Source organism: Drosophila nasuta, chromosome X (assembly GCF_023558535.2).
Source record: "Drosophila nasuta strain 15112-1781.00 chromosome X, ASM2355853v1, whole genome shotgun sequence".
Classification (NCBI taxonomy): Eukaryota; Metazoa; Arthropoda; class Insecta; order Diptera; family Drosophilidae; genus Drosophila; species Drosophila nasuta.
The window spans coordinates 25,786,434-25,796,763 of NC_083459.1; the positions used below are offsets into that span (position 1 = coordinate 25,786,434).

Genomic DNA, 10,330 nt, shown 5'->3' on the forward strand with positions numbered 1-10,330 from the left:
TGCTTCTAAAAAAATTCAAAAGTCTATAATAGCTTTAGTGTATTTAATTTCTACTCAAGCAACATTCAAAGTGGTCATAAGTATCTCTGCAGCTTCAGAATATTCGTAATTCGTAATTCACATTGAGTTCATAAAAAAGCAAACATTCGAATAAAAATTCGAATAAAAACTGAATATATTCATAATTTCTCACAATTTAAGCACTAGTCATTTCTTTCATTCGTTTGCCTCGATATATTTTTTTGTTTGAATTTTCGCTGCTGTTTTCTTCGCCCTCATAAAATACTTAGTAAGCTGAAATACATGCCATATTATTGCTCGCATAATGAGACCATCAAAAGTTTATTACTTGCACGATTTATTGCTTAATTAAACAACCACACGGAATAAATTGTTTATTAAAACACAACCCAATTAAAAATCGAGAATTGTTTTGCCATTTGGTTGTGTTAAAAGAATACAAAACAAATGTGCTTAGCTTTTAAGATGATGTCTGATTAAGATGATCACAACTGATCTAACTGACTAATGGCAACGCTTGTGTTGTGAAGTTGGCTGCGGTTGAAGTATGTGCTGTGTTGCCAGAGTTGTTCAGAGAAGCGAACATTTTGTAAAGTTGTCAATTTCTGAAATGTTTCATTGCCATATTTTCTTGAATATATTATTGTTGTCGCTTAGTTGTTGCAAGGTAAGCTTTGGTTCAACACATTATTAAGTTGTTCGAGCTGTTAACTGATGGCAACGTTTGACTTGTTAAGTTGGCTGCAGTTGAAATATGTGCTGTGTTGCCAGACTTGTTCAGAGAAGCGAACATTTTGTAAAGTTGCCAATTTGAGAATTTTTTCATTGTCACATTTTATTGAATTTGTCTTTGTTGTTGCGTAGTTGTTGTATAGTAGGAGCTTTGTTTCAACGCATTGTTAATTTGCTGCAGTTAATATATGTACAGTGTTGCCAGAGTTGTTCAGGTAAACGAAAATTCGTAGAGTTGTGAAATACTTCATTCAATTTATTATTGTTGTTGCTTAGTTGTATAGTAAGTAAAGCTTTTGTTCAATGCACTGTTAAGTTGGTTGCAGCAAAATAGGCTGGCGTTGCCAGACAGTTAGATTTGATTTTGTTAAATGCTTTGACACGGTTTTGTCGCCTGCACCAACAGCAACAGCAACAGCTGCCGCTGCGATTTGAGTTAATCAGCAAAGTGTTTGGCTGATAAGAGAAGAGCGAGCTACTGTTGCTGCAGTAGCAGAGACAGCAGCAGCAAGCCGGCCATGACGACTGTGGCAGATGTGGCAAGTGCGGTGCCACAATTATGCGACGGCACTTCCTTCTCCTCTTCCTCTTCCTCCTCCTCTTCGTCCTCCTCGTCTTCGAAATAGTTGCCATAGATGCCAAAGGTCAGCAAGTGTGAGTGCGGCTTGTGCAGCTGCAACTGCACCCGGGTGGCATCTGCCACAGACCAGAGCAGCTCTGTGGCTTGCAGCGCATAGAGCGACACGCTCAGCGTGCTGGGCATCAGCTGGCGTCGCGAACGTTCCACAAACTCGCCGCTCACACGCAGCGTATTGAAGCGCGGCAGTTGCAACTCTCCGTTCTCCGCTGCCGTCGCTTCCCTCAGCTGACCACAGCTCTCGACGCTGGCGTTGCGGCACGCAAACAAGCCGCACAAACGCACAACACTGTACTGTGCCTCCTCGTAGCGTCGCCGACCCACAAACACGCCCACTCGATACACGTAGTCGTAGTCGCGTGTAGTTTGTGGCGCCTCCGATTCCAAGCTCCACTCAAAGTCACAGCACAGATCCGTGTGGCACAAACGTCGCTGCTGCTGCTGCTGCTGCTGCTGCTCATCTCCGAGCTGCACCTGCCAGCTGTTGAACTCATCCAACTGCGGCTGCTGCAACATCAGCAACTGCAGCTGCTCGGGCCCCGTGCGCTCCTCATCAAACGTGACGTCGTCGAGCGAGTCGTCGGGCGAGTGTGGCACACGTGCCAGCAGCAGCTGACGCACGCCCTCGGTCGCATTGCCGACCATGCGACGCGCCAATGCGCCACCACGGCCCGCATAGATGCCACTGCCGCTGATGCCACCGTGTGGCAAGCTCGCCCCGGCTGCCAGCAGATTCACGTTGTTCGCCCACGCCCAGCCCTGTTGCAGTTGGCTGGCTGCAAGAGGAGAAACGGAGGGGGAGAGGGAGGAGGGAGAAAGAGAAAGAGAACTTAGATTAGCACATGTTTTCAAGTGTGATAGACTTGCAGCTACCCTGCACAGAAAGTTCGTTTAAATAAAGGAAATAAAGTTCAGTCCTCTTTCTTTGTTGCTGTGATTAACAGCTTGAGGAAGTGTGCTCGACTAGCAGATACCTCGTATGCAATAGAAGGAAGAAAGAAAGAGAACTTAGATTAGCACATGTTTTCAAGCATGATAGACTTGCAGCTACCCTGCAGAGAAAGTTTGTTTAAATAAAGGAAATAAAGTCAGGCAAATATTCAGTCCACTTTCTTTGTTGCTGTGATTAATAGCTTGAGGAAGTGTGCTCGAGTAGCAGATACCTCGTATGCAAGAGGAGGAAGAAAAAAAGAGAGAAAGAGAACTTAGATTAGCACATGTTTTCAAGTGTGATAGACTTGCAGCTACCCTGCAGAGAAAGATCTTTGAAAGATAAAGTAGTCAGGTAATTGTTTAGACCACTTTCTGTTGCTGTGATTAACAGTTTAAGTTTGAGTGTACTGGACTAGCAGATACCCCGCATATGTATAGAACCCGTTAGCAAACAACAAAATAATAGCAGTGAAACTGCCTCAAAGGGAACTTTGCTTAAACTAGAGTCATCGACTAGCTACATGAATTGCAGTCGAACTAACAAATTGTGAAGCTAATCAAAATAAAGACTCAATTGTTATAAAAGTGATATGACTTTTCAGATAGTTAGATCGGCTAGCAGATACCACGTAAGGCAAAGGAAAAGCAGTTGCAAGATTTATAATAGACTAATAAATACCTTGTAATAAATGATGAAAATATGCAAAGAACAAAAAGTGACGAAGAAAGGGAAAAATTGAATAAAATATACGAATTAGTTTAAATAGAGACTTATCGGGTAGACTTGCAAATACCCTAGAAAAATAAATCATAGCAGATGAAATAGGAAAGTAGACATATAGGAAAAAAACAGACAAAGAATATATGAAGAAGTGCCGAACTGCACGAAGAATGCAACGTTATCTATTTCCGCATTACGGCCACCGGATACCCTGTAATAGCAGCTTCACTAACGCATAAGCAATAACATGCAACATATTTAAAGTTATGCTGTCAAACCTGTCTGACTGGCATTTGGTATTGTAAACAATCACTTATAAAACATGTAAGAAAGCTTCAGTCGAGTGTGCTCGACTGTGAGATACTCGTTACCCTTCAGAGTCTTTCTTTAACCTTCACTTCCATTCTCCGACTCTCTCTCGTTCATCTCTCCCTTGCTCTATTGGTAATGGGTATGAAAACAGGCCCTCGCTCAACTTACCCGTTAGGAAGGGCAGCTCGGAGTTGAACATTTTGGTGACAATCACGTTCCGTATGTTGAAGCGCTCGACAAGTTCCTGAGCTGGCGTGTAGAACAACATATCGAAGCAGACAAAATGCCCAAAGGTCACATTGAAGTCCGTCTCGAAGATGCCAAACTCTGGCGTCGCCGTCCGATTGAGTTGCGGTTCAAGGTATAGATTCCATTTGCGATAACGCGACACGATCGCACCACTGCGATCGATAGCCACATTCGTGTTGTAGACTCGATAACCGCGGGTGGGACAATCGAGATCGGATCGATTGTCGCAATCCTCGCGTTCCTTCACATTGAAGAGCAGATAGGTATTCGCTTGGACAGCGGCGCAAGCAAGTTGTTGCATAAATTCGGCAGCTGCTGATGCCTGACCTGTTGTTTGGTGGCATAAACTGTGCGTTGCATTCGGCTGTGGCACCGCAGTCAACTGCAGCAAACTGTTGAGCGTTGCCTCCGGAAAGACAATGATGTCCGTGGTACCATTGGCCAAGCTAATCAGCTCCAGATATGCGCTCAAATTGTCCTCGAGCAGTTGCGCCGAAGTTGCCCCCGCGATGTCGGGTCGAAATTCAACAACGCCAGCTGTGTAGTATTCGCCAGCCACGAGGCAAACGTGGAGGAGCAGCGTGCACCACTTGCCGCACATGACGTTGCAAGCAGACTGATAATCACTGCGGCGATCGAATTGATGGAAATGTTTTCTAATGGATTTGTATCTAATCTCGCATTGTGCACAGCTGATATCACCGCTTGGCTTTGGTTTACGACCCTGGTGCAGAGATAACACAAAAACATTGCATACTTTTAGGCAGACACTCAATTCACTTCACTGCGCTTCACTTCGCCTCTGTTCAGTGTTCAGTGTCAGTTGTTCGTTTCGAGTGAAATTTGCGTGAAATTCGTTTAATTTTGATGTACTTTTTTTACTTTTCTATTTAACATGAATTACGCAACGTTTTTGCATTTAGTTGCCTAACTGCAATTGTGGTTTTAAGCAGTACAAACATTGCATACTTTTAGCCTGTTGGCTGAACTTAGTTCATGTCTTGGCTAAAATGAAGCAACTAAAATGTCTTTAATCAAATTGGTTTTTTTTTTGGCTAGACTAATCTTATTGCTATTGATAATTGTCAGTTAAAGCTTGAACATTTTTTACAAATAAGTGTATTTTGTACTTTGTTTTTATATAGTCTTTTGATTTTATTCTTAGTCTAATAGAGTTTCAATTTGATGTACAGGCGATTAACGAAAACCAATCAATAAGCGAGCGATATAAAAACTGACATTGCAAAATCAAGCAGAGAAAAATTCAAAGGGAATCGCGTGATATTATTTCAAAATATTTGAGCATGCGTGTCTGCAGATAACAATTAGAATTAATATGTACATTAAAAGTTCAACGCTTGCTTCAATTATGTCCAACAAAAATAGGTTCAAAAGAATAGAAACAAAACAAAATTTATTAAGAAATCATTCAACATATGAGATTAATGTATTAACAAAAATATTACACATTTCTTTGATATTTATTATTTTTCTTTTGACAAGACAGTTTAACCAACTATTCAAATACTTGTGTAATATAAAAAAAATTCAATTTATATATTTATACAAAACACATTCAATGGCAATCACGAAATTTGTCTTTACAGAGAGATGAAAGTCTTTAAACCAGATTTTGAGGTAACAAAATTGGGTAAGTTCAATGCATCTTAATATATGTACATATCGTTAATTGAATAATGTCGGATACAACAATATTGTGGGGACAACAGTTGTATAATCACAAGAATCACAAGGATTCGTCTATCTGTTTATAATATGTCATGATATTTGATATGACTTTGATTTCAACTTTATATCATGTGTCATAAAAAAGTATCGCCTGAAATGTGACTGAGAGTATTTGATCTGCAGCTAGTAAAATCGTTTCAATTTACACATTTCAATTTAAAAACTATATTGTTAGTTTTTTGAGTAGATTCATTTATGAGTTCAGCAAAAAAAAAAAGAAAAAGAAGCAAGTACAATATAGTTTGTTGTAGTTGTTGCCACTAGTGAAGCTTCAGAAGCATTGTCAACAGCAGTGGCAGCAGCAAAAAAGCTGGAGAAACGCAACGAGGCAGCGCCATCATCTTTGGGCTGGAAACCGCATTCCAGATCCTCCTGTTCGGTGCCTTTGTTAAAGGTGCACTCATCATCATAGTAGTTGCCGTAGATGGCAAAAGTGAGGAGATTCTGCACCTCCAGCGATGGGGCGAGCTCAAAGCGTGACTGCAGTTGATTTCTGAGTTTTGGGGAAAGTAAAGCCAAACATTAGCAATGAAATTCCCCATTGGAAACATTCCCAGAATGCAAAATGCAGAATGCAGCACTCACTGATTCGCCAGCTCCTCGAGGGAGAACTCAAACTGATGCGGCTCCAGGGGCAACAGATTGTCGCGCACACTGCTCGGGGCCAGGAGGAACTCCCGGGACTTGGGATAGGCGGCCTCGATGAGGAGACGGGTGAATGTCACACGTGGCTGGAACGCATGCACCAATTTGCCACAGTCCTCGATGCTGGGTCCGGTGCAGGCAAAGATGCCGCAATTGCGCAAATAGTTCTCATCCATTCCCTTCTCATTGCGCCAGCCATCGTAGGCGGCCAATCGATAGCTGTAATAACTGACATTCTCCGCCACATTGTCGAGCAAACGCCACTCGACCTCAAAGTGACAGCAGATCTGCCCGTGGCACACGTCCTGAGTTAGTGAAGTGTCAGTGGCCTGATCCGTCAGCGACTCCAGCGAAACTGTCTCGTAGCGCGTCACTAGATCCTGCTTCATCTGGAAACCTTCCGTGTTCCTTGGTTGCGGTTGCTCCTTCACTGCTCGACGTGAACGCTTCGAGGTGCGTCTGCTGCTCGCCGGATATTTGGGCACCTGAGCCACATAGATGCGACGTTGTCCCTCGTCCAGAGCCATCACACTGCTGATGGTGCCTTTACGACCATTATAGATGCCGCTGCCAGTGGAGCCATTCTCAGGGTGACTGGCGCCCGCAGCCAGCAGATTCGCATCGTTGGCGTACGCCCAAGCCAGCTGCGTTTGGACAGCTGCGAGGAGGAGAGATAGAGAAGGGAAATGAAGGTCAGAGAAAGTCAGAGAAAGACTCTGCAGGAAGATAGAGCAGGAAGCAGAGAAAGAAACAGTTGGAGAGAAATTCAGGGAAAGACTCTGCAGAAAGAGAGGGAGAGTCAGAAATACTAGAAAAGGAAACAGAGGAAGGAACAGAAGGGGGGAAATTTAGGGAAAGACTCTACAGTAATAGAAAGAGTCAAAAGTATTACAAAAGGAAACAGGGGAAGAAACAGTTGGAGAGAAAGTCAAAGAAAGACTCCGCAGGAAGGGAAAGAGTTAGAAATATTACAAAAGAGGGAGAGTCAGAAGTATTACAAAAAGAAGCAGTTGGAGAGGAGTGAACCAGAGACTAAACCATTTTATTCACGGAGCAGCGCAGATTCTTCATGAAACCGCTTGAACCGCTTCGTATGACTTAACTCTCGAAAAGTTGCTTCAACATCAACATAAATTGTGCACATTATAAGCTGTCGTGAATGTTGAGAAGCAAGTTCATTCCAACCGTTGATGTTGAACCGGTTCAGATCATTGTGACTTACCAAAATGACAAAGCTACTAGCTGAACCACAATACGGAAGCTTCTCAAAATATTTTCTCATACTAAATCGGTTCAGAGCTAAAGCTATCGCCAATTAATGAAGCATTATTTTGAATCCCTTATGAACCGGTTCAGGACGCAAGCTATCACCACTTAATGAAGCATTATTGTAAACCCCGTTCTGCACCAGTTCAGCTACAGCCTGCTGTCCCACTAAACATAACTGCAATCTATTTTGTGCAGCAACTTGAACCGGTTCAGTCAATAAACCCTTCGTTCAGCCCGCCCATTCCCAACTAGTTCACTTGCAAGTTAAGCTTAAGCCGTTATCAAAAGAGAGAAGCTTTACCTGTGAGGAACGGCAGCTGGGAGAACCACATGGTGGGAAAGATAAAGTCGCGCACGCCCTGCTCCAGAATGATCTCCCCCCCGGGCGTAAAGAACATGATGTCAAAGCAGATCATGTGGCCAAACGTGACCCCGAAGTCCGTCTCAAAGGTGATACTCTCGGGCACAAAGGTCGTGTTCCTCGGCTCGCCATACAGATGCACCTTGCGATAGCGCGAGATGACGGTTCCATTGCGATCGAAGACCACATTCGTGTTGTAGATATTGAAACCGTTGCTCGCACACGGACGCGTATCCTCCGGGACATCGGTGCAGAGTTCGTGCTCGGGGACATTGATCGCCACATATTTGCTGACATTGCGAGCAGCACAAGAGATGGCAACCAGATAGTCAGCGTAGTACTGAGCCTCGGGATCATCGAGACACGGCGTCACCTGTTGCTGAGGACTGGGCACAAAATCGTAGCTATTGAAATTGCCGAGCGTTGCCTCGGGGAAAACAATGATATCCGTGGCGCTGGCATTCGGCGATGCGATGATCTCCAAGTAGCCGGCCAAATTATCAGCTACGCTCGCAGCATTGCGAAACTCCACAACGCCGGCGGTATAGAAGTCCGTGGTGCTATCGATGGCCGCCTGAAATAGCAATCTTCGGCGATTAGCAACGTGTGGGAAACACCCATCGACAACCAACCTGCTGAGTCAACGCGATGGTCGACAACAACAACAAGAAGACAAGCTCATAACGAGGCTTAAGGATTAAAGTTAAACTTGCTTTGGCTAAGTTCATCTTTCTCTCTCTCTCTCTCTCTCTCTTAACCTCAGCCTGCTGGCTTACATTTAACTGCGGCACATTAGCCAGTTCGATGACTCTTTATACTTGCGGCAAAAGCCGAAAAAAAAAAAATAAATCGCCAACTGATTGTAATCTTATCATCATCGTGCGCCTATTCATTCCGTGGCGCGACTAGTTTCTCCAGCTTGACCGCTGCCCAGACGTACAGTGACGCAAAGCTGTATATAATTACACACCTGAAGGTTAAGTTCAGTGAAAGTCCTAGGCAAAAAGAGATATAGTTGACCTAGGAAATAACAGATCCTTTTAGGAATGACCAAATATATTTTAAAAATTCATTAATAAAGTTGCAAAAGTAGAATTTATGCATTGCGCACAGTGTGCAAAAAATATGCGAAGCAATAAAGTTAAGCCGATAAATATTCTACACTCATTCACAGTACTATAGAGCAGCTGTCTTGAAATAATATTTAGTTATCCAATATTGCTTAAAAAGTCCTTACCATACATTTGTGAGATCAATTTTAATCCCGCATTGAATTGCTATGAAATTTGCTTAGCAACCACAAACTAGCCTAAGAACATCACTTCCAAAGTTTCAATTCAAATAGTTTTCTAAACTCCAAAGTTATGCAATTCTTAGTACATAAAAATATCGAATCGATCTTCAGTACGAATCCAAGAACCAACGGCTAACAACCTTATCTCACAATTCTGAAAATTCCCATTAGTCTAGCCGTGCTAACAACCAAGTTGGTCAGCTGAGGGTTCTAATCTTAGTTGGGGCCAGTGCACGTGCGCCGAAAAGAGAATTTCACCTTAGGACAATCGATGTGGAACCACGGCTAAATAGCATACATCGCAGTGTTTAACTTGATTAGCCACTTAGCGGGGTAATTACTAATCAAATTTTTAATTGGCAACACTTTGAGTAGGGACTTTGAGTTATATCCGTTTTTCTGGGTACAGCATTTTGTGTTTCTGATTCAGACATATCATGTCAGGGCTGAATGGCGTTTAATTTTGTTCATTTTGTTTATTGTTTATTCAGACTTTTTGGGGACATGCACATTGGACGGCTGTACAAAAACTATTTGAAGAAATATAACCAACTGATTTTGTGATTGTGATATATTGGCATGTGAGCGCTATCAGGCTACTGACAAGTATCCGATATACATACTGCTGCTGCCTCGAACATTTACGACCATTGCTCCATTTATTAATAGACAACTTTGGTCGCAAAAATATTTTGCCCATTCTTATCTCCTTCACTCAACCTCACTCAGCTTTCCATTTGAAAACGATGACTATTCACATTATTCGTTATTTTTTTTTGCGATTAATGCGTATAATGGGTGTCATTATCAGTGCGAATAGAAAGGGGGGAAGTTATCTCGATCGTACTTTAATCGTTTTATCTCTTTTTGCTTTGTTATCATCATAACTTGTATATAACATATCTGATCACTTGACACTCAATTACAATGTGCTTATCGTTTATCTGTGCTCAGCAAATATTCTCCACTTTTATATCGGTTATATAGTTTATCGTTTCGCTAATCGCCTTTTAATCTCTTGATTACTTGTTAAGACCCCTAAACAAAGGTATAATGAGGGAGCGGTAAATAAACATATATGCAACAGGCAGCTAGCATGTGAAATCTCTTATCATTTGTGTAAAACATAGTTCAGTTCAGTTTATGGAATTATCGTAGATTAAATCAATCTTATCTTTTTCACACATATCCGTAATGCTCCAAATCGGGCAGATTCGCAATTTATACCCGGTACCCATTGGGTGGAAGGGTATTATAAGTTTGTGACTCTTCTTGATCAGCGTCAACAGCCGAGACGATATAGTCATGTCCATCTATCCGTCTATTTATCCGTCTGTCTGTCCGTCCGTCCGTATGAACACATAGATCTCCGAGACTATAAGATATATCGATATCATTTTTTTCGCC

General features: G+C 42.5%; 2 protein-coding genes across 2 annotated transcripts; both read right to left on the reverse strand.

The window, feature by feature from the left end:
* Nucleotides 1-321: 321 nt before the first annotated feature.
* LOC132796684 (vanin-like protein 3) lies at nt 322-4,244 on the reverse strand. The gene is made up of 2 exons (XM_060807937.1): nt 3,525-4,244; nt 322-2,166 (listed from the first exon to the last, which is right to left on the reverse strand). The coding sequence occupies exons 1-2, from the start codon at nt 4,204-4,206 to the stop codon at nt 1,229-1,231; spliced, it is 1,620 nt and encodes a 539-aa protein (XP_060663920.1). The 5' UTR covers nt 4,207-4,244; the 3' UTR covers nt 322-1,228.
* A 1,296-nt stretch (nt 4,245-5,540) lies between these two features.
* Nucleotides 5,541-8,418, reverse strand: LOC132797319 (vanin-like protein 2). The gene is made up of 4 exons (XM_060809011.1): nt 8,262-8,418; nt 7,570-8,203; nt 5,940-6,657; nt 5,541-5,847 (listed from the first exon to the last, which is right to left on the reverse strand). The coding sequence occupies exons 1-4, from the start codon at nt 8,355-8,357 to the stop codon at nt 5,556-5,558; spliced, it is 1,740 nt and encodes a 579-aa protein (XP_060664994.1). The 5' UTR covers nt 8,358-8,418; the 3' UTR covers nt 5,541-5,555.
* Between the last annotated feature and the right edge of the window lie 1,912 nt (nt 8,419-10,330).

Bases quoted from the DNA above. Each gene is read 5' to 3' on its own strand.
- LOC132796684 (XM_060807937.1), bottom strand. From the start codon at position 4,206: ATGTGCGGCAAGTGGTGCACGCTGCTCCTCCACGTTTGCCTCGTGGCT. The intron at 2,167-3,524 runs GTAAGTTGAGCG...CTCCTCTTGCAG, and splicing joins CGAGCTGCCCTTCCTAACGG to CCAGCCAACTGCAACAGGGC.
- LOC132797319 (XM_060809011.1), bottom strand. From the start codon at position 8,357: ATGAACTTAGCCAAAGCAAGTTTAACTTTAATCCTTAAGCCTCGTTAT. The intron at 8,204-8,261 runs GTTGGTTGTCGA...TTGCTATTTCAG, and splicing joins CCATCGCGTTGACTCAGCAG to GCGGCCATCGATAGCACCAC. The intron at 5,848-5,939 runs GTGAGTGCTGCA...CCCAAAACTCAG, and splicing joins CTCGAGGAGCTGGCGAATCA to AAATCAACTGCAGTCACGCT.